General features: G+C 35.6%; 2 protein-coding genes across 19 annotated transcripts in view; one reads left to right on the top strand and one right to left on the bottom strand.

The window, feature by feature from the left end:
* Positions 1-14,394, top strand: part of LRRN3 (leucine rich repeat neuronal 3) — a 41,984-nt gene extending 27,590 nt beyond the window's left edge. The window contains exon 2 of the mRNA XM_055590352.1: positions 11,434-14,394. Within this exon, the coding sequence (XP_055446327.1) occupies positions 11,793-13,919 (2,127 nt within the window). The 5' untranslated portion in view covers positions 11,434-11,792 and the 3' untranslated portion in view covers positions 13,920-14,394. The remainder of the gene's footprint in view (positions 1-11,433) is intronic.
* The window catches only part of IMMP2L (inner mitochondrial membrane peptidase subunit 2), a 984,232-nt gene that overhangs the window by 502,969 nt on the left and 456,502 nt on the right, over positions 1-24,761 (bottom strand). The gene's annotated exons all lie outside the window — the stretch shown is intronic.

Genomic DNA, 24,761 nt, shown 5'->3' with positions numbered 1-24,761 from the left:
GTTGGACTGTGAAGAAAGCTGAGCACTGAAGAATTGATGCTTTTGAACTGTGGTGTTGGGGAAGACTCTTGAGAGTCCCTTGGACTGCAAGGAGATCCAACCAGTCCATTCTGAAGGAGATCAGTCCCGGTAGTTCTTTGGAAGGAATGATGCTAAAGCTGAAACTCTAGTACTTTGGCCACCTCATGCGAAAGAGTTGACTCATTGGAAAAGACTCTGATGCTGGGAGCGACTGGGGGAAGAAGTAGAAGGGGACGACAGAGGATGAGATGGCTGGATGGCATCACCGACTCCATGGACGTGAGTTTGAGTGAACTCTGGGAGTTGGTTTTGGACAGGGAGGCCTGGTGTGCTGCAGTTCATGGGGTCACAAAGAGTCGGACATGACTGAGTGACTGAACTGAACATGGAGTTATTCTCATAGAAGAAATAGAAGCATAAACAAACAGAACAAGTTCTGGCTTAGAAATATTGTTTGTTTTGCTAATTACATACAAAAATCAACCTCACATATAATGCTATTAATGAAGTGCTCAGTTGAGCAAAAACTATAATTAAAAATAAATACAAATCAGAATCCTTTTCAAGATGAGAAATGACAGTATCACAACAAGCTATTATTTATAAGTATACAGAAATCACTACACCAATATGAAACCCTCCTGAGACTCAGATGGCATTCCCCACTCTCTAAAAGAATATTACAAATAAGGAATTTATGCACTATGAATTATCCTTCCTGATTCTGGCTATGCTATAACAAGCTTCCACAGATCTGCTGTTTGGGGGTGCCATGTTTGGAATTATTTTTTAAAGAAAATATCTTGATCCTTTTTTTACTTTATCCCTATGGATTTCCCCACATAGCACAATCCCCAAATTCTGAAAACAGCAGAAGACACAAGAAAAAAAGTCCAAAGACTCTCTCAAAATCTGCCCAAAGCATATTTTAAGATTTAGGGGGAAAAAAAAAGACTTGTACTATTTAAGTTGTTCCTGGTTTCTCTAAAAGAAATTCATTGCAAGGATTACATTTAAATCTAAGGGAGTCAGCTGAGCCTAGTTTCATGAGGTATGAAAATAGTACATGACTTGCTTTAAGAGTTGCACTAATATTCTCTGTTCAAACAGAAGGTCCAGGATATGACAAGGACACAAAATGATATCAAATCTCTTTTTTTTTTTTCCTACTTTTTAGCTACAGCTATTCCTATCATAATTCAAAAGAGAATTTTAGCCAGTGTGAAAATAGATGATTTGAGATTCTCAAAATATAAGAATCTAAGGAAATCATCCTCAAAGATAGTATAAATTAAATATATGGGATTCATATATGCATTTTAGTGCATAAGTCCTATACAATAACAAAAAAAATTGTGCTCTAAAAAGGGAACTTCTTTATAACAGTGACTCTATAAGAAACCTTTATGGGATATTCCAGAACATTATCAATTTGGAAATAATAATGAAAATGTTGTCCAAAATCCACATTTTGTGGGAAACTAAGACTCAGAGAGTAATATGATTTATCTGAACCACACAGCAAAACGAGGCTTAGAAAATAAGTTTTGCTTATTCTAGTTCCCCTTCTGTACCACTCAACTGCCTTGTATATTTCATCTGAGTAAAACTTTTCTATCAAAGAAGGAGAAATAAACAACAACAAAAGTCAGTGTGCTCATCCAGTTGTAGGAAATAAATTTCTGAATAGTTACTAAGATGAGTGGTGCTCTATTAGTAAACATTTGGGACGAAGAAGAGTTCATTGGTCTTCCCTGGTGGCTCCGATGATAAGGAATCTGCCTGCAATATAGGAGACCCAGGTTTGATCTCTGGGTCATGAAGATCCATCCCTTGGAGAAGGGAACGGCTAACCCCTCCAGTATTCTTGCCTGGAGAATTCCATGGATGAGGGCTCAGTGGTAGTATAAGATTAACTGAGGAATATTGAGATTTTAAGACTTTATTTGAGCAAAAATCAATTTGAATAGAGTAGAGTCAAACTGGAAGTGCTTAGGAGGCCCCATTGGCAGGAACTCAGAGAGAGGCTTTAAGAGAGAAAATGTAGAAGCAAAGAAAGGGGTGATTGGCTATAGCTTAAATTCTGCTTAGCTATTTGCCTTGCTGTCCTTAGCAGTTTGATTTTGTAACCTTGAGGCATTTACAGGCTTAGATTTGGGTTTGCTTACAAAGGCCACTGCAAAATTAAGAGTCCTATCAGTTAATGGCCTCTGTGTTTAATTAATTTAGCAGTGGATTAGAGGCAAGATAAAGGGACTTGAATCTGAGGGGGAATAAACTTCTTTTCCAAAGAGTCATGTAACCACTTTGGCCTTAATGTGGAAATGAAGAATGATATCGGAGTCTACAAAAAGATATGACATGAGGAATACCTGTGGCAATTTGCATAAGGCATAAGACCAGCACTACATGGGACAGGTTTGCCACTGATGTGTTGTTACCAACTGCTCCTACCACACCCACTCTTCTCCAGAGCACATCCTTCTTCCTTGCCCCATCCCTTATGCAGCTCCTAATTACCTTGGAGACTCAGTGCTATCATAACACACTTAGGTATTCTTCCCACCTTGAAAGGACAAAGGCCAATTAAGAGTCAGTCAAGGCCAAGGGCTTCCCTTGTGACTCAGTTGGTAAAGAATCCACCTGCAATGTGGGAGACCTGGGTTCAATCCCTGGGTTGGGAAGATCCCCTGGAGAAGGGAAAGGCTACCCACTCCAGTATTCTGGCCTGGAGAATTCCATGGACTGTATAGTCCATGGGGTCGCAAAGAGTCGAACACGACTGAGTGACTTTCACTTCACTTCAAGGCCAAGGAAGTAGGACCTACCTCACTGTGGTAGGTCCCTAGACTGAGATGGCAGTGGGGGAATTTGCATTAGATAGAATGCCTAAGTTAAAGTGTTAGTCACTCAGTCATGTCTAAGAACATAGTTGTTACTGCTTAGTTGCTAAGTCATGACTTCTGTGACCTTGTGGACCCCATGGACTGTAGCCCACCAGGCTCCCCTGTCCATGGGATTTCTCAGGCAAGAAAACTGGAGTGGGTTGCCATTTCCTCCTCCAGGGGATCTTTCCAACCCAGGGATTGAACCCACATCTCCCGCATTGCAAGCGGATTCTTTACCACTTGAGCCACTAAGGTCTCTGCAGATTTTCAACACCCTTCTAGAATGAACCACTTTGCCTGCGTCATTTCACCTCTGAGGACCTTCATTACCTCATTTCTAAGACAGGATGTGATAGATGGTTCAGAAAACCATGGTCTTTGCAGCCTCTTCTGGATCAGATGTAAAACCAGACTGGGTAGCATTTAAATATTTCCACAAATCTGACTTTCCTCCACCATCCACCTGGCATGTTAATCAGAATAGATCTTCTTTCCTATGTTTGACCTACTGTGAGTCTAGGTTAGATGTTATTTGAACAAAGGGTTTCATAACTGAGATGAGGTTGAGAATCAATAGATCTCTATGCCCATTTCTAGCTAAAAATTAGTATGACATCACAAATACACTAATTTAATATGATGCTAAGTTTACTGAGGTGGCTGAAACTTTGATATTATTAAAAATCCATATCCTTCAGATTAGCAAAAAAAATCATCATAAGGCATATATTGTTCGTATACCAATATTAATAGTTACTAGCAACTCATTTTTGCTTCATTTATTCCATCAAGGGACCTAATTCAGGCAATTTACTTACCCAGTGGTTAGTGTACCTCAATATGATGACTAAAGTAACTCTCTTCTTCATTTACTGACTAGATATAAATATAAAATGAAATAGAAATAATGGCAGGTAATCAATCTGATAGCATTAAAAAAAAACCATAATGACCAAAATTCAGTGATCCTAATGTGTTTAAGACATAGAACTACAGCACTGACTATAAACAAGTGATCAATTAAATACAAACGTTAAAACTATTTACCCACAGCTATTTTTTAGATATTTTAAAAAATATATTTCATGTTCAGAGTAGTATCATATAAGCTTAGAATATGAAAAAAACCTTAATGATCATACAACCAATTTCTAAATTCTAATGATCAATAACTTGGGGCATAGGAAAGTAAGATGCCCTGTCCTCAATCACGCAATCACCTAGTAAACTTGATCCATATTTCATAATGCAAAGCAAATTTTCTTCGCATTTATAAATTTTTTTATTAACATCTAAATATTTTAAGTTGGCATTCATTAAACTACTCTAAATAGTCACCATTATCCACTCCCTGAATGTTGACATAGAACAATTATGTTCTGAAAAACTGAAAAAGAAATATTTCTCAAGGAAAAAAAATAATAAACTTTTATAGGGATGCATTTGGTGTAGTCCAACAATACCTTTGGGATACAGAACCTTCAATTAGAATTGAAGAAAGACTGAGTCTTACAACAAAGGAATGTAAAGTCAGATAATGGGAGAATAGAATTTAAGTTCTTTACACAAATGAACTTAGCTAGCAATTTGCTATAGAAGAAAAGGAAAAGCTGGGCTTTGATGTAGCCATAGCAACCTCCTATCTTTAACAATTTTTGAACTTAAGCATCCAAATGTTTCACTTCTTCAGACTCTGCAGTCTTTATAATACACATAATGAGGTACGGGGAAGAAGCCACACTTTGTTCTTAAGCTTTAGGATTGTAAAAATTCACCTGAAAGATACTGGATATTAAATCTCCTTACCCACGTGTTTCCCCACTACTTCAGTTGAGTTTTTATAAGCATTATAAAAGAATACAGAAGACCCAAGTTACTCGTGCTGGGTAGAGAGACCTAGGAATTCCTCCTCCTTTGTGCATCTGCAGAGCAGTGCACATACTGCTGTTACAAGTCAGCTCTACAGTGCAGCAGCCTCTGCTCTTTTCTCCTTCAATAACTGAGAACTTGGTGAACAGACAATTTATCTTATCTATTGTTGACTTTGCAGTGGCTACAACAGTGTCTGCCGATAAGGAGGTGTCTGGTCAATGTTTCAGAAACGTAGAAAAACAGAAGAAGCTAAAGAATTAAGATCTTTTTACGAAGGAAAAAATAGTTTTTGGTCTTAAAAATTCCATATATAATTATAGCTAGAAACTATTTCTATTTTTATTTTGAAGAAATCTAAAGTTATGAGTGTCCACAAATATTAAAAAATATCCTTAAGATATGAGAATTCTTAACATTGCTTTCTTTTAATGGCCAAAACTGGGAGCTTTTACACTGCTGGTCAGAGTCTAATTTGCACACATTATTTAATTTAAAACATATAAAACACTTTTTTTTGGATTTTTAAAAAAATTAATTTCAATTGGAGGCTAATTACTTTACAATATCGTAGTGGTTTTGCCATACATTGACATGAATCCACCACAGGTGTACATGTGTTCCCCATCCTGAAGCCCCCTCCCACCTCCCTCCCCATCCCATTCCTCTGGGTCATCCCAGTGCACCAGCCCTGAGCACTCTGTATCATGCATCGAACCTGAACTGGAGATCCATTTCACATATGATAATATACATGTTTCAATGCTATTCTCCCGAATATCAGGCAAAAATGACATGGGGAAGCCAACAGAAAAAAAATAAAGATACTATGAGAAAAATTACATCTTAAAATGCCTTTTAAATTAAAAAATTAAAAGTCTTCTGAATTTGCCAACCCCCAAAAAGGCCTTACATACACTGCCAATTACACTTTGTCAAAGAAAAGTCACTTTTAATCTTTCAATTGTTAAAAATCTTATGAAATGTAATGACTAGAAATGAAAGCACATTGACTGATGCAGTAGGCTCTCAGCAAATACTTACTGAAAGACTGAATGGAAGAATAAATGAAGAAGTAGATAGATGGTAAACTCTAATAGGGTTTGCCTTTAGACTTGTATGAGTCATTCATTCAAGTCATTTAAAAGAGCCTTGATATAATACATTTCATTTAGATGTCAGTTTTCATTCCTGGTGACATTCCACTAACAATGTCTTCTGAAATTGTATAATATTCAATTACAGCTTACCTTTGCTTTAATATATGGAAGATTCTGTTGCCTTTAAAACTAAAAGGAAGTATAAACATGACCTTACAAAAGAAGCTTTAAATGAAAAAGCAACTGAAATTAGCAATAGTTAAGTATCAACCGGTTCTTAGCTCCTAAGTATGACCATATATATGATGTGTACACTAATAACAGGAAATCATTTAATGAAGATGTATCTACAATTATTAAGTTTTATTGCATATGACTTACTTTATTTTGAAGAAGAGAAGGACAATGTTTTATCTATATGTTATGTACTTATAAACATCCATCCATTCATACATTCATCCATCATAAAATATTCATTTGAAGGCTTATTATATCCCAGTCTCAATACAAGGTTCCAGATCATCTTCCCAAGCAACAGTCCTAAAATCTTTAAACCTAACTTGAAATACTGATATTTTCAAGTATACTTTTCCCATTCCTTAGGAGAAAAAAATAAAATCCAAGCAAATTGATGGAGTATAGGAAATTAAGTAAGTATATCAATAATTGTATAATACAAGTTTTCTAAGTTTGAAAAAAATTTTCAGAGAGTTTCTCTTTTTACTCCAATGTATTCAAAAAGGAAAAACAGAGGAGGGAAAGATGAGGGAGAAGAAGGATAAAAGTAAAAGGATTTAGGGCACATACATTAAAATTCTCAAAAAGTGAAGATGGGATGCTGGTCCATTTATTTTTTAATGACATAACTAGTTTGTTAGTTAAAACAAAAAATTTTTACACCAATGCATATAAAGAACAAATGACAAACTCTCCTTCTAAAATAAACATCACCAATATAATTGCTATCTAGCCCAAGTCTCAAAATTGCCACCAACAAACACCATTTTCTCACTGATAAAGCTAAGGTGTACCTAAAGACCAGCTATGTTTTTGAATTGGTGCTAGTAAAGTGAACCATTTTCTGTTTTCCCAATGGAAACTTTGCAGTATAACTGTGATATTTCTACTTTCTAACTGTCAAACAATAAGAAAAAAAATTCTATAAAAATCTGGGGGCATATGTTTTCCTCTTTATTTTTTTTTTTTCTATGTTGCTAATTGTTAAGTTGAAAGTGAAAGCCACTCTGTCATGTTCAACTCTTTGCAACCCCATGGACTACAGAGTCCATAGAATTCTCCAGGCCAGAATACTGGAGTTGGTAGCCTTTTCCTTCTCCAGGGGATCTTCCCAACCCAGGGATCGAACCCAGATCTCCTGCATCGCGGGAAGCTTCTCTACCAGCTTGAGCCATAAGGGAAGCCTAAGTATGCTGGAGTGGGTAGCCTATCCCTTCTTCAGTGGATCTTCCCGACCCAGGAATCGAACTGGGGTCTGCTGCATTATTTCAGGTGATGACCTTGAAATAGATTACAAAGGGATTTTAACCACTGTTTTTGGTGTTTTAAGTTACTTAAGGACAAAAAGTCATTTTAATCACTAGTCCATATGCTATCATCTAACACAAGTTATACAAAGATAATTGTGAATTATCATGTAGCAAACATTTGTTTAATGACCTATATACTGGCCTAGGTACTAATCAATCAATCAAATACACTAATATAATCAAATCAAAAGGAAGCTGAACACAGTTTCTAACAATAATAATAATGACCTCATGATTTAGAAAGTAACAACCTAATAATCTTATATCTAGTAAGGAAATAGCCTAATAATCTAATGTCTAGCAATAATCTTTTGTCTAATAATTTTATGGCAAGTAAAGGGAAAAAGAAGTGTAAACAAATAATTATCATGACACAGATGAGAAGCGACCAAGAATAAATCTGGAAAAAGTTTCCCACAATAAGCTTTTGGGAGCTGAGGCCATGCTAAAGGCCATGAGGCTCAGGAGGTTCAGTTTCCTGTGATGATATATGCTCTTTACTAAAGCAAGCATCTCAGACTATCATTTCGGATGACAATAATAAGAAATCTCACCTAAATTCCCTGCTCCGACTCTATATTCACAAACAAACTGCAGGTTCATAATTTGTACTGCCAAGTATATTTTTAAAATGAAGCAAAAGCATCGACTGGCAGATTCAGATATTAACATTTGTACTCTTGATAGTCATATTTCTCACTGTAATGTGCTGGGATTTGGGTCTTGTCTCTTGTGAGTCTGGTTAGTGTGGATCACACCCTGCTCACTATTCGTAGATTGATAATATTAATATTCTAAACTTGAAAAGCTGAAGACAAAGGTAATGCAGCCCATCCTAAAACATACATCACTGCACTACCTTTGCCAATATGATTTCATCACATGTTTCCATGTATAGGCCACGTGCCTTACTAGAAAGAGCTGCAGGCCCAAAGATAAAGCCTGGGTTCTAATTCCTCCTCATCAATTATTAGCTGTGTGATTCCACGCAGATAGATTGTCAATACCCTTGTCAAAAAAAAAAAAAACAGAAACAAAAACAGCTGTTAAAATCCCTCTGCAATCTGTTTCAAGGTCATTATTAACATAAAAATAAACAATGGATATCAAAGGTCTTTGAAAACTGCAAAGCACCAATATGTAAGATGTTATTACTGCCTTACTATCCTGCAAACAATCCATGCCAAATAATCCATTAGTGAAAGTATCATCATCATTTCCAAAGACATGAGAAAACAATCAATATTACAATAAAGGCACAATTTACATATCCTCTGTGGTACTTCCCATACTGACAATTTCTTCCTACAGACCTGGAAAAATAAAACTCAAATGTGTTCACTACTTTTGGAACTCTCCTTATTTTCAAAAGCTTACAGAATAAATGTAGTTCAGATTTGGTTGTTCTGGGCATATGACTAGGCCAAAATGATGAAATGAGGTCAGAAAAGAGTTTCTAATTAAAGGTAAATATAAATTTAAGAAAACACAAAAATTTTAAAAACAAAAAATGGCATTAGGTTAAGATCCCCCCCAAAAGAATGTTTTACCCTGAACATTTCTAATCCTCTAGTTAACATAAAGGAGAATATAGGTTTCTCTTTGCTAGAGAAACTGGATCTAACTGATTAATTGGCCAAAATTATGATTGCTCAGTTTGCAACTGAGTTATTAACATTTGTGGCAACACACTGAAATATTTTTTATATTTTGTACCTAGGCTTTTTCTTCATTTTGAAAATAGAGATGCAATAGCTTTCTATTTCAAATTCTATCCTGGTACCTCTCCCTATTTACTTGTGTCACCCTTGAAAGACTGAAAACTTATGAAGGGAAGAAATCATATCTAAGTCATCCTTTTATGCTCCAACTATTAACCCAAAGTGGCACATAATAGGTGTTCATTAAATTTTGACTGAAAAAATTAAGGAATAAACTAAAATATAATATTAGATGACTTTTCTTTAAAATCTAGCTCTTTTGTATTACATTAAAATTTAAACCCTGAATTTTAGCTATAAAGGTAACACATACTCTGTATAATAGATTTATGTGCATTAAACCGGCTAGATTTGAAATTAGGAAATTAAACCAAGCTGCTTAAATTGTATATAGAAAGATGAATATATATATTTATTAATGTAATTCATTTATCAGTTCACTGAAAACCTTTCTTGAGCATCTACTGTGTTCTAATCATGTCCAGGAGCTGGGGTTGCAAAATCAGGCAGATCTCAGGCATGAAAGGAAGTGAGTGTCTGATGAGGGAGAAAATCAACTAAAAATTCTAACAGAGATGTGTGCTGGGGCCCTGGAACCACCCTGTACTAGCAGGAAGCTAAGTACAACTTGGGGGGAGGAGTTATATGGAAGGCTTCCTAGAGAGGTGATGCTTGAACTGAAGATTGACAAAACAGCAAGAATTAACTTAAAACAAAGAAACAGGCAATCCAGGCAGAGAGAAATTGTGGCATCTACAGTTCTATAGGCAGAGAGAAGGCTGCATGCAGGAGAATAGCAGAAGATGACAAGAAACACAGAGAAAAAGAGGAGGGACCCCAGATCATGGATGTCTAAGGATTTATAAGGCATCTTCAGGGAAGAAGCAGTTGCATTAAATTTTTTCAAGGGGCTTACAGCCTACTTCAAAAAGAGTAAGAGTAATAATATCTGAAGGGTATTTTATTAAAAAAAAAAAAAGGAATTCTGATCATTAGGTGAAATAATTTTTTTAAAAAAGGATAATTCAGGATAACTTAGTAGTTATCTGAACTTCATGATCTAGTTTTATCAGATGTCTTAGTGGATAAGAGGAGGAAAGATGTGACTTAGAACTGTAAATTTTTCACAAGTTTTAAAACCAAGGAATTTTTTGAATTAAATAAAAAAGTTTTATCTCCCTGTGGAAGCTATATCTCCAAATATATTTATCTCTGTCATTGAAACACCCATGTTAGAGTCAGCAATGCCATTATGAATGTCAACACTGGGCAGAGATGAAAGAACAGTATTCACAGACTGATTATTCAGCAGAGTTACTCCTGGTAGGCACAAGTCTCAGAATGAACAGGGCAGCCGTGCTCCAGCTGTCCTGTACATTTGAAGGGAGAACTCACCAGCAGTAATAACAGGTGGAGTGAATATCTGAAAGTTGTGGGGTATTTTATAATATAGCACATATCAAAATTGCAACTTGGCTTTGCAGTTGCTTATTATTACAACAAAGACATCAGTAACCGTTTAAAAGAAGGTATAGCTAAGTGTCTGTTTTACTGATGTGATAAAGTTCCTTTTTCATTGTTGTAACTAATGGAATGTAAGTTATTTTCAGGGGATAATAAAACAGTCTAACATTAATCTGAATTTCAGCTAAGCATGACAATATACAAGTGCATCTACAGCAAGTTAGACAATCTTTTCCAAAGACTACAAAATTCAAGTCACTTTATACAAAGGAGACTTTGGAAAGAAGTATGAATGAAAATGGAAAATTCAGCTAAATACCACAATTTCTACATGATTTTATAATTTTGTTTCTAAATGTCATCTCCTGGAAACCTGAGGAATCACAGACTAACTTATTTGATTTTTAACTGAACAGCATTATTTATTTATCATTTATTTATAACCTTTTAATTTTGCCTCTCTAAGAGAAAATTAAAAAGTCATCACTGAAAGGTTTTCACCCCTCCCCACCATAATTGTCAAATAGAACAACAAATAATAGCTTGTAATAACAAGCAATAAAACAACCAAGGATTTGAAAAACAGAGAAAAATTCTTTATGTTTAATGTAATTTGTCTTCTAAAGATACAGTTTCTCAGCCTGTCCAATTTCTGGGCCAATTACTATTAAGGGCAGCCATAACAGGGAATAAGGTCATCAAAACATATTGAATTAACTGTAAAGTAAGACTATTATATATAAGAATCATAATTAGTTAATGGGTATTGTATTGTTTCCTTTGGACTAATTATCTTTCTTTTTTCTTTTCTATTTTATTATAGTTAGCATCATGCTGCTATTCCTGCAAGTACTGAACTAGCACGGGATGTGAATATTATACTCCTAAATAAATGAATTGCCTAATTTCCTGTGACCATCTATACATACTCCATCTTCAAAAGTTACATCCATATCCTATCATAAAGGAGACAGAAGCCTTTTCTCCAAAATGCATGGCATTTCTGGACAATGCAACTGTGGCACCGGCACTTATTTCCATGAAGAAAATCTTTGCCGTTCTCTGGCATTCGTCATTTGACAAAAGCAACTATTTTTTTTATCAATCAGCTCTTACTGATCTTACTAGCAGTGACCGTGGAATCCTTAAGGGCCCATTAAATTTCTGAAGACGAAAGCTAAGATGAAGGACCTGCCACTCCAAATTCATGTGCTACTTGGCCTAGCTATCACTACCCTAGTACAAGCTGTAGATAAAAAAGCAGATTGCCCACAGTTATGTACGTGTGAAATCCGGCCCTGGTTTACACCTCGATCCATTTATATGGAGGCATCTACCGTGGATTGTAATGATTTAGGTCTTTCAAATTTCCCAGCCAGACTGCCTGCTGACACACAGATTCTGCTACTACAGACTAACAATATTGCAAAAATTGAATACTCCATAGACTTTCCAGTAAACCTTACTGGCCTGGACTTATCTCAAAACAATTTATCTTCAGTCACCAACATTAATGTAAAAAAGATGCCTCAGCTTCTTTCTGTATACCTAGAAGAAAACAAACTTACTGAGCTGCCTGAAAAATGTCTGTCTGGACTAAGCAACTTACAAGAACTCTATATTAATCACAACTTGCTTTCTACAATTTCACCAGGAGCCTTTATTGGCCTACATAATCTTCTTCGACTTCATCTCAATTCAAACAGATTGCAGATGATCAACAGTAAGTGGTTTGAGGCCCTTCCCAATCTGGAGATTCTGATGATTGGGGAAAATCCAATCATCAGAATCAAAGATATGAACTTTAAGCCTCTTATCAATCTTCGCAGCCTGGTTATAGCTGGTATAAACCTCACAGAAATACCAGATAACGCCTTGGTTGGACTTGAAAACTTAGAAAGCATCTCTTTTTATGACAACAGGCTTATTAAAGTGCCCAATGTTGCTCTTCAAAAAGCAGTAAACCTCAAATTTTTGGATCTAAATAAAAATCCCATTAACAGAATACGGAGGGGAGATTTTAGCAATATGCTACACTTAAAAGAGTTGGGAATAAACAATATGCCTGAGCTGATTTCCATCGACAGTCTTGCTGTGGATAACTTACCAGATTTAAGAAAAATAGAAGCGACTAACAACCCCAGGTTGTCTTACATTCACCCAAATGCATTTTTCCGGCTGCCCAAGCTGGAATCACTTATGCTTAACAGCAATGCCCTTAGTGCCCTGTACCAGGGTACAATTGAATCTCTGCCAAACCTCAAGGAAATCAGCATACACAGCAATCCTATCAGGTGTGACTGTGTCATCCGTTGGATTAATATGAACAAAACCAACATTCGATTTATGGAGCCAGAGTCACTGTTTTGTGTGGACCCACCTGAATTCCAAGGCCAGAATGTGCGGCAGGTGCATTTTAGGGAAATGATGGAAATCTGTCTCCCTCTTATAGCTCCTGAGAGTTTTCCTTCCAACCTGGATTTAGAAGCTGGGAGTTATGTTTCCTTACACTGTAGAGCTACTGCAGAGCCGCAGCCTGAAATCTACTGGATAACACCTTCTGGTAAGAAACTCTTGCCTAATACTCTAACAAATAAGTTCTATGTCCATTCTGAAGGCACACTTGACATAAGTGGCATCACCCCAGCAGAAGGGGGTTTGTATACCTGCATAGCAACTAACCTGGTGGGTGCTGACTTAAAGTCTGTTATGATCAAAGTGGATGGCTCTCTTCCCCAGGATAACAATGGGTCCTTGAATATTAAAATAAAAGATGTTCAGGCCAATTCCGTTCTGGTGTCTTGGAAAGCAAGTTCTAAAATTCTCAAATCCAGTATTAAGTGGACAGCCTTTGTCAAGGCTGAGAATTCCCATGCTGTCCAAAGTGCGCGAATACCATCTGATGTCAAGGTGTATAATCTTACTCATCTGAACCCAGCAACTGAGTATAAGATTTGTATTGATATCCCCACCATCTATCAAAAAAGCAGAAAACAATGTGTAAATGTCACCACAAAAGGTTTGGACCCTGATCAAAAAGAGTATGAAAAGAATAACACCACAACATTTATGGTTTGCCTTGGAGGCTCTCTGGGGATTATTGGTGTGATATGTCTTTTCAGCTTCCTCTCTCAAGAAGTCAACTGTGATGGTGGACATAACTATGTAAGGAATTACTTACAGAAACCAACTTTTGCATTCAGTGAGCTTTATCCTCCTCTGATCAACCTCTGGGAAACAGACAAAGAAAAAGGTACAGCACTGGAAGTAAAAGCAACTGTTATAGGTGTGCCAACTAACATGTCCTAAAAACAACCAACTAAATCTACTTCAAGGAAAAACTCAAGACTGTGGTTATACTTTAAAAAAAAAAAAAAAAAGGCAGAGAAATATTACTTTGCAGAAAGAAGTTTAAGCTTCACCAGTGCTGCTCCTGACCTATGGACATATGTACAAGTTCAGCATTTTAATTAACTGGCTTCAAAGGGTACTGTGGCAACCAAATAAAATAAACCCATTTTCTAGAACTTTCATGTAACTTTTCTGTCTGGACTACAGTTAAAGTGGACAAAAACATTTCTGTATTTTTTTTAAGTATATAAGAATAGTTGAACTGAGCAATACCTCCTCCTGTGTTGTATTACACATATTAGCCACGAGTTTTTGCAGTGACCCGATAAACTTGAATTGACACGTGGTGTAATAAAATGGACAAATTCTGTAGAGTAGACACAGTGAGTATGTGGACCTCTTTTATAAGGAAAAATACATTTTGGATTAAAATCAGTTGCTTTTGTCTTGTTTTTGTTTCTAAATAAAGAATAATTTCTGGGAAATACCATCTGACCAGATATTTAAATGACAGTGTTTCCAAAAGTGTTTTTCTATAATGAAATTTGGAAGGCTAAGAGTAAGACACTTTTACTGGGTGTAACTACATATTTATAATGCACAAAAATGGATCTTGGAAGGCACTTTATCAATATTGAACAGCAATAATAATATTGTACTTAATCCCTTATTGACAAAAACAAATCCTCTAGGAAATTATGTATTCACTTAAAGATTTTCTTAACAAGAAGCTTTTGGAGTAGATTTAATTATTAGGTTCATGTAATATAAACCCAATATTTAAGGAACTAAAAGTCTTATTTTAATAATTGGCAGTTACTCAATATTAGGCTGCTTGCTTTGTAGAAAATATCACCAAATCTCAGTAGGACTTACCTATGTGTAATTTTCAAATCTTGTTGTGATTGTAAACAGTTAATGACAGTTAATGACACTGCAATAACAAGCAAATAACCTAATACTCTTCTATATTGCAAATACAGCAAGAAAACAATATACTCTATATGACCCCCAAAGAGGGAGGTTTATATAATTGTGTAGCAACTTACCCAGTTGGTATGGACTTAAAGATAGTTATAATCAAAGTGGATGGTTCTTTATCCCAGGATAACAATAGATTTCAGAATTTTAGGAGACAACAATTTTCTGAGACTGAAATTTTAAATTTAATCTTAAGATATACAGAATTGATAGTAGAAGAAGTTCCAGAGTTAAAGAGAAATTTAAGAGGACTGTTCTACTAATGAAAAGATTCTGAGACTAATTTAGAATAAAAGAGAAAAAATGCAGTTCTCTATGACTATATTTAAGGCACCTAAAGGAATGCAGGTTAAAAAATCGAGAATCATTGAAATACTAATATTTGTAATTTAGAATCTTATACAAAAAATACAAGAATTTTACCTGGAAAAAACTACCAAGATTTTTTAAGGCTCTAGTCATATTTACAAACAAAAATCCATAGTTCTACCCCCCAAAATGTATCTATGTAAAAATAAAACATCCTGAAACTATTAAAAAAAAAATCACCAACAGGAATAAGCCTTACTTTCTACATGCAAATTTCTTATCTCTTCAAGGCTTCCTTGTTAATTGCTACTTTAACTGTTCATAATCAATTGCTTAATTGTTCTTATAGAAGCTTCCTTCCTCTTACCAACATGTCACTGGCCTGTAAACATTTCTAGCACTGAAATCATATCAACGTATTTGTTAATACTAGACATTTGCTTTTGTGATAGCACTAACAGTATCTAATTAAATCCAAGCTGTTAATGCAATGCTTGAAAGTAATTGTTATGAATTCTTTAAAACAAAAGGACAAACTGTGTTAATTTTACCACAAACAAAATATGAAACTTGCTAATTCAGTGTGTTTCCCAAACACAAATTTTACAACCTGATGAATCACTATCACAGAGAGGCTGACATTAGAATTTATCAGCAAGACATGCTCATACATCACAAGAGTTTTCAGCACCATGGACAGAGCTTTTTAAGAGCCAGGCTATTTATCAAAAATATAGGAGCTGAAATATGACCTGATAGGATGCAGGTACTGTATAGGTCAGCAAGAACTTGCTTAGGTGCCTTGTATATGTCTATCTGCATGAAGAACTATAACAAACATATGGGGAAGCTGAGAATCCATTTCAAGCTACATTTTTCTTAGAGAAATTACAGTAAATACATACTCTGAATAGATACCTTACAGTGAGCACAGAAATGAAGTATTTCTGTTACAGGTGAATAAATACAGATGCTCAAAGCAAATCATGATCCTACTTCCTTGCTCAAATTTTAATCTAAATTTCCAGTGAGGGGGGGAAAAAAAGGCATTTGCTTCAACAACAGAATGACATTTCATACTCCCTATGTTACCTCCTAAAATTCACATACAATTAACTAAGCACTGCACAGAGTACTCAATGCATGTAACTTACAATTTGGTGATAACATATGAATACAAGTGAAAACTTTGCCTATAACACATAAAACTCCAAAGTTTATATCTCTATGGATGCCAAATGGCCCCCTCACTTGGCATAAAGTAAAACATTTTTTAGAAAAAAAAAATTATAAATTACACTACAAAATAAACTCCAATTTTTGGAAAACAAGAATGCCTAGTTGAATACAAAACTGCATACAAACAATGTGGTGTAAAATGTGTAACTGTCAACAAAGCCATGTAACAATGTGTGACATATGACCAGTCATATGTGACTGTTTTGCTTAGCAAGAAATGAAATAGATTTATGATACATATATCAGTCCTTTAATACTTATCACAGTACTTAAATTTTATTCTAATTAGATTAAAAAATTAAGCAAAATTACATAACAGCATAATTTCAAAACTATAATCCTTAGTTTATTCATTTAAATATATTTGCTTTTGTTTATATTCAATATATATGTATTATATGGCTATTGGTCACTGGAAAAATAGAAGTGAACAGGACAAATTCACCACCATCAAGGGGCTTCTATTCGACTGGACTACATTATGATAATATATCACTGCTTTCAAAAATACATGTTAACTGTTACCTAGTGGAAACCCAGTTTCAATCCGCACCTTCACAGAATGGTTATATTCAGAAAATCAATTTTTTTCATTTGGCCTAAAATGTTTTACTTATCACATGTTGATATAGGAACTTAATTCTATTACTGCTCCTAATACACATACACACTAGCCTAACACCATCCTCAGACTAGTTAACATCAAGATGCCTGTCTACTTACCATAAATTATTTCAAAGAACAGAAACATAGATAACTATTATATTTCCCTTGTTCTCAACATACATTGACTGCCCAAGAAATATGAGGAAGTTAAATTCAAGAAGGTAAATCTACCACTGCCAAAATGTTTATGTATTTTATGAGGAAGACCAACTTACCCTATCCACTCTTATAAAATCTTACAACAGCTATGAATAGCATTTTCATAGATGAGCCTTTTACATGAAAACTTAGAAGTGATACGTGAGTAACCAATAAAGCAAACAAAACAACTAAAATTATATATCCCCTTTAAAAAATGTTCTCACAGCTATCACAAGTAGCTGAAAAGAATTCTCATTGTATATGTAACTATCAAGAACATCTTTAGGTTCACCACAATGCTGACTTTCTAGGAGATGGGGATTTATTAATAGTAATTATATTGTGGCTACATGTTCTTTGATTCATTCTCTGTCTTTCTGTATCGCTGTAAATTGCCAAAACAAATTCTAACAAATAAGTAAAATTTTTTTCCCAAAAAATATGATTATCACAGGCAATTTAGAATATCAAACACCCCAAATGGTCATTTGGGAATAAATCTAAACAGAAAGACTAAAATGATTTTCTCTTTAAATGTTAGTATTTTCACCCTTAGTTTTGCAGTCTAATCATTATATTATTTTACCCGGACAGATGAATTGCTAATTAGGCTGTTGCTTAGGAGCACGGCAGTGTTATACTGGAAAGAAATAGCCATGAATCAAAATCAAAAACAGCATAGAATCAAAATGCTATAATTAGTATCATGGAAGTCTGCAAAAAGAAAGAATCTGACTCTAATTTCAATACAATAGTGACCACTTTTCTATGTTAATTTGAAAAGTGAAAACTTTATCTATTATTAAGGCTGACCACCAAATTAATTTATATTATTTCTCTGAGGCAAGGTAAAAATAAAACACTGTTTATCCACAGAAATACAATGGAAAAATCTGAGTTAATTTTTATTGCCATGGTCCGTATATCCACTAAAGTACTCAAAATTAAAATACAAATTTTAATTCCAATTAAAATATTAAAGTATTAAAATACTTTAAATTCCAATAAGTATTAAAATACAAACTTTAAAGAATAGTCTATTAAAATATAGATTATTACCAAAATCTGGCCTAAACATTCCATAGCAAAGGTCCTCTTGAATTGACTAGGAAGCATTCAGCATTCTCAAGTGAGAAGACACATGAAATTTGGAACACACGAAAAGGACACATTTCCTTTTTATTCTTACTGAAAATAGACAAACCCATATAGACATGAATTTACTTACTCTAGTTCAGTTACACATACATCAGAGAACGCTTAGCTTATCTTCAAAACAAGCCATATGGTCAATATCAAATAAGGGGTTAGGTATATCACAGATACATTGATATAGCTTTCTCTTAAAAGTAAAGTGAGGTATTTAAGTAAGTAATGACTTAAGGACAAATTTATCACATATAACTTCAATATTAGTGTAATGTGGTCCAGAATAACAAAGCATAAAAATATGAATTGTGGCTGACCTCAGCAAGTCTTTCAGAAGTATGAATTATTACAGCATTTGAAGTTTTCATAGTGGTTAGTGTGTATATTTTTTTAATTCTGATATATCTTCAAGAAACTAATGGAATTCTGTGACCATTTTAAGAAAAATCCAGCTTCTTACTAAAACATATGGTTCAATGTCTGAAGGTGTTGATTCAACATTCAGTTGTCATATTCATTTACAATGTTTACCAGCCTCTGGAACAAATAATGGAGTAAACCTTGGACATAAGTTGACCCTCCTAATCCTAGAATAGAGAGAATCAGACAGTAATAAATAACCTCCCTGCCATCTGTGGTAACACATTCAAGGTTGATAAAGACAAATAGTTCTTAAACCAACAGAGGTCTCATTATTACAGGAATATGATCAAAGAGCTTACCTTACCTGCAGACCAAGAAGCAATGGTTAGAACCAGACATGGAACAACAGACTGGACCAAATTGGAAAAGGAGTACGTCAAGGTTGTATACTGTCACCAGGCTTATTTACCTTATATGTAGAGTACATCATGTGAAATGCCTGGCCAGATGAAGCACAAGCTGGAATCAAGATTGTCGGGAGAAATACCAATAACTCAGATATGCAGATGATACCACCCTTACGGCAAAAAGCAAAGAACTAATGAGCCTCTTAATGATAGTGAAAGGCTGGCTTAAAACTGAACAGTCAAAAAATGAAGATCGCGGGAACTGATCCAATCACTTCATACCAAATAGATGGGGAAACAAGAGAAACAGTGACAGATTTTATTTTCTTGGGCTCAAAAATCACTGCAGATGGTGACTGCAGCCATGAAATTAAAAGATGTTTGATCCTTGGAAGAAAAGCTATGACCAACCTAGACAGCAATTAAAAAGCAGAGACATTACTTAGCAAAGGTCCATATAGTCAAAATTATGGTTTTTCTAGTAGTCATGTATAGATGTAAGAGTTGGACCATAAAGTAAGCTGAGCACCAAACAATTGATGCTTTGGAAATGTGGCATTGGAAAAGACTTGAGAGTCCCTTGGACTGCAAGGAGATCCAACCAGTCCATCATAAAGTAAATCAATCCTGAATATTCATTGGAAGGACTGATGCTGAAGCTGAAACTCCAATACTTTGGCCACCTAATGTGAAGAACTGAGTCATTGGAAAAGACCCTGATGCTGGGAAAGATTGAAGGCAAGAGAAGGGGATGACTTAGGATGAGGTGTTTGAATGGTATCACCGACTCGATGGATGTGTGTTTGAGCAAGTTCCAGGACTTGGCAATGGACAGGAAAGCCTGACATGCTGCAGTCTGTGGGATCGCAAAGAGTCAGACATGACTGAGTGACTGAACTGACTGATGTTCAAAGACACCAAAAGAGTTCTTCAGAAGAATACTATATACTATATAGTATTCTATATATATACTATATACTATATAATACTATATAACACTGAAGTTCACTATCAAAACTGGGATTAAAGACAGATATCTCTGGTAAACATCCCTTTAATAATGATTACAGGGAGGAGTCACATGTTTAAGAAAAAAACAAAAATCATGTCTAGTAATAACTTTTTAAGGTTTCTGGAATTCCCATCCTTGTTTCTTAGGTAGTTGCCAAACAAACCAACATTCATATATTGATATGATTTTCATATTAAATTCCTTATTTTATTAGAGTTTAGAAAACATATTTATATATAAAATGTATTAATTTATATGATTATGTGATTCTAACCAACCCAAAGCAGTGAGTATAAAAGTAAGAACCCTTCAATAGAGAAAAGAATCCACCTGCAATGCGGGAGAACTGGGTTCAATCCCTGGGTTGGGAAAATCCCCTGGAGAAAGGAAAGGCTACTCACTCCAGTACTGTGGCCTGGAGAAGTCCATGGACTGTATAGTCTATGGTGTCACAGAGTTGGACACGACTTAGCAACTCTCACTTCACTCAGTAGAGAAAAGATTAAACATAGAACAAAAATCATCTATTTCTTTCTCTATCAAAATCCTTATCTGCATGCATTCATAGAGATTTAATAGGCTGCATTGAAAAATTCAGTTACATCAAAAGCAACTGTGTCAGGATAAGGGAAGTTAGGTTTTTCAAACAATGGATTATGTGCATCTCAGACCAGGCTCAGGCCTGAAATCACAATGTGAGGCTTGAGATATAATATATAGCAACTAATGGAAATATCATTAATAACATCATTGCATTTCAACAGGTATACATTCATAGTTCCTTGAGTAGCAAGATAAAAACTGGAAAGGAATACCACTTACTGAATGGTGAATATGTACCAGACTAAAAATGTGCTACGGTCATAATAAATCCACTCTGGATCTAAAGGGGAAGTGGTGTGGGGAAAATGAACATTTACCATCTTTCTGTGTATCATGCATACTGACGGATGATGTACAGGCTCACTCTCCTGCTGTGTCTCCATATTTATGTTCCTCTGTCTCTGTCTCTCTCTCTCTCACACACACACATATTAACATTAATTCAATTTTCATGAAATACTTGTGGTTTCAGTGCTAACACTCCCATTTTATAAATCATTCTCAGAGAAATAATTTTCTTTCCCAAGATAATAACGATATAGACCAGAAAATAATAAACAAAAGACACGATATCATGTGAAAGAGTAACAGTCAGATACTTTTCTGGCATGCCATAACTCACAAAAATAACTAAAAGGTGGTATTTTGAGGAGGGACTATATATCAATAGTATACCAGATTCATTAATTGTGCTTATCATCTAACTATCTCCATAAATATATTCATTTTCATATTCCTATTGTAGTTTTGCATGAGCAATTGGTGTAAAGGGCTCCAATTTGCCAACTGTGTTACTGCTTGCCAAAGATAGACTGTGAGCACTGGTTAATCAACCACACATACACAAACAAAAACCCAAAGACCTGTATATATTCTTATAAATTAAACTATTAAATCAGCATATTCACTAATTACTCACTGGCTGAAAGATACTTCTGTGGCTTTTGTTATTGCTTATTTGTTGCTAAGTCATGTCCTAGTCTTTTGTGACCCCATGAACTACAGCCTGCCAGGCTGTAGAATACTGGAGTACATTGCCACTTCCTTCTCCAGGGGATCTTCCCGAACCTGGGATCAAACTCACATCTACTGCTTGGCAGGCGGAATATTTACCACTGAGCCACCTGCACAGCCTGAAAGGTAAAAGACTTTCCTATAATTATTTCCATGCATCCATTTCATGATCCTATGTACAGTCTTCTTTTTCTATCCCATTACAGAAAAGTGCAGAATAGTCAGTTACCTGTGTTATCTGTTTTCTGACTCTAGCTTAGGTTTGTAATACATAACTCAGATGACACCACCCTTATGACAGAAAGTGGAGAACTAAAGAGCCTCTTGATGAAATTGAAAGAGGAAAGTGAAAAAGTTGGCTTAAAGCTCAACATTCAGAAAACGAAGATCATGGCATCCAGTCCCATCATTTCATGGGAAATAGACGGGGAAACAGTGGAAACAGTAGCTGACTTTATTTTTGGGGGCTCCAAAATCACTGCAGATGGTGACTGCAGCCATGAAATTAAAAGACACTTACTCCTTGGAAGGAAAGTTATGACCAACCTAGATAGCATAATGAAAAGCAGAGACATTACTTTGCCAACAAAGGTCCATCTAGTCAAGGCTATGGTTTTTCCTGTGGTCATGTATGGATGTGAGAGTTGGACTGTGAAGAAAGCTGAGCACCGAAGAATTGATGCTTTTGAACTGTGGTGTTGGAAAAGACTCTTGAGAGTCCCTTGGACTGCAAGGAGATTCAACCAGTCCATTCTGAAGGAGATCAGCCCTGGGATTTCTTTGGAAGGAATGATGCTAAAGCTGAAACTCCAGTACTTTGGCCACCTCATGCAAAGAGTTGACTCATTGGAAAAGACTCTGATGCTGGGAGGGACTGGGGGCAGGAGGAGAAGGGGACGACAGAGGATGAGATGGCTGGATGGCATCACTGACTCGATGAACGTGAGTTTGAGTGAACTCCAGGACTTGGTGATGGACAGGGAGGCCTGGCGTGCTGCAATTCATGGGGTCACAAAGAGTCAGACACGACTGAGCGACTGAACTGAACTGAACATAATTCTGACCTTGAAAGGATGTACATATAGAATAAAGCTTAAGGGGTAAATCTTTTCAACTTTCTGCCAACATGCCCATCTTCATGTATATTGATGCCATAAACATCAGCAGCTTAGGGGTTATAAGTAAATGGACTCTGACAGAGTTTAGTTTAGTTTTGCTGGACAACTTGTAGTCTATTACAAACCTCTGGTTCTCAGGAGTTCTAACATATGAATTAGCATTTATGAATTGGTTCTGAGGAGTTCTAATAAAGAATTTGTTCTAGGGGATTAAAAACTACTTAACACAGATTAGGTAACATGGATTGTTTGTTGATAAATGGGGCAGCAAAAAATATTAAGCAAAAACTTGACACTATCAATTTTAACCATGAGATTAAAATCTTCATATGTCCATTTATGAAGTGGATCGTCTGTATGTCCCAGTGGAAGAAATAAAGTGATTCATTAAAACAAGTGATCATTTGCATAGATTAGTGAGCTTCTATGGAATTAAATTGGGATGCAGATTTTATATGTGGAGAAGTATCTCAGAAATTCAATGAGTACTAACTGTGCTTGCAAATATATCACAGTCATTATGCTGAACCACGTTCTCATTCTACAGATACTAGTCCATTTTGATTTTCTTTTTTAATGAATCATTTGTATGTAAGAACTCCTTTGCTACTATAACAATAGCAAACTTTCTATACAGAGAAGGTGTGGCCCATGTTTCCATTCATACATGAATCTTACCCATGCACTCTTCATTATAGAGGATCTGCTATGTGCCAGACATGCTATTAGCTACTAGTGCTGCAATATTGCCTATGATAGACAAATTCCCTGACATTATAAAACTTATAGCCTATAGGTTGGAGAAGGAAATGGCAACCCACTCCAGCATTCTTGCCTGGAGAATCCCAGGGACAGAGGAGACTAGTGGGCTGCCGTCTATGGGGTCGCACAGAGTCGGACACGACTGAAGCAACTTAGCAGCAGCCTATAGGTAGATACCAACAAATGAATCTGGTAATTGCAATATAGGTTAATAACATTATGATAGGCATGGGGATATCTTACACATACGTTGGGTATGAATTATTATAAAGAAAGCAAGAAAGGGTTCTAACAACTAAAACTGCCTTTACACAATCTCCCAATTAAAGAGTGGAGGAATGTTGGGAACAGGCCAGGGACAGTGTAAGATCACAACAGGCTGAGGATTTTGAATAGCAACAGCATGCTGAGTAGCTGGGAGAAAGTTCTAAGAAGGAAAAAAAGCTGGAGCTAGCTTCAAAAAGATAGATGAAGATATGGGTTAAAAAAAAAAAATCAAACCTTATTTGGTACCAAACATGGTGGAAACTAATATTCCAGGGGGAAAAGCTTTGGCCAAATTTAAAACACCGGAACTAATTTGTAAAGTTACAAATGTTAGTTTTGCATGTTTCACTCCTCTCTCCCTCTATAACAAAGCCACAGTTTCTCATCCAATGCCTTTCTTAGTCCTCCATAGTTGGGAATATTGAGAAGACGTAGGAAATAAAAGAGAAAAGGAAACAGAGATACAGGAACAGGAACATTCTCTGTACCACTCCTCAGGTCTCCCTAATCTGAGACCATACATATACACACAGTGTCTCTCTCAAGACACAAGCACACACTCAGGCACATAGTATTCATATTCAGAGGAAGTATAGTCCGTTAGATGCAAGCTATCCTATTTTCAGATATTAAAAAAAAATACACCTTCTCTGAAATTAACAAAGGGTCAAAATGTTACTCCAGATCTCCACTGTTTCCCTAAAGAGCAAATAAATGAAAGACAGTTTTATACACAGAAACCCATGTAATGTAAAATTAGGGTTTATTT

This window comes from Bubalus kerabau, chromosome 8 (assembly GCF_029407905.1).
Source record: "Bubalus kerabau isolate K-KA32 ecotype Philippines breed swamp buffalo chromosome 8, PCC_UOA_SB_1v2, whole genome shotgun sequence".
Taxonomy (NCBI): Eukaryota; Metazoa; Chordata; class Mammalia; order Artiodactyla; family Bovidae; genus Bubalus; species Bubalus kerabau.
This window is presented reverse-complemented; position numbering and strand designations above follow the sequence as displayed.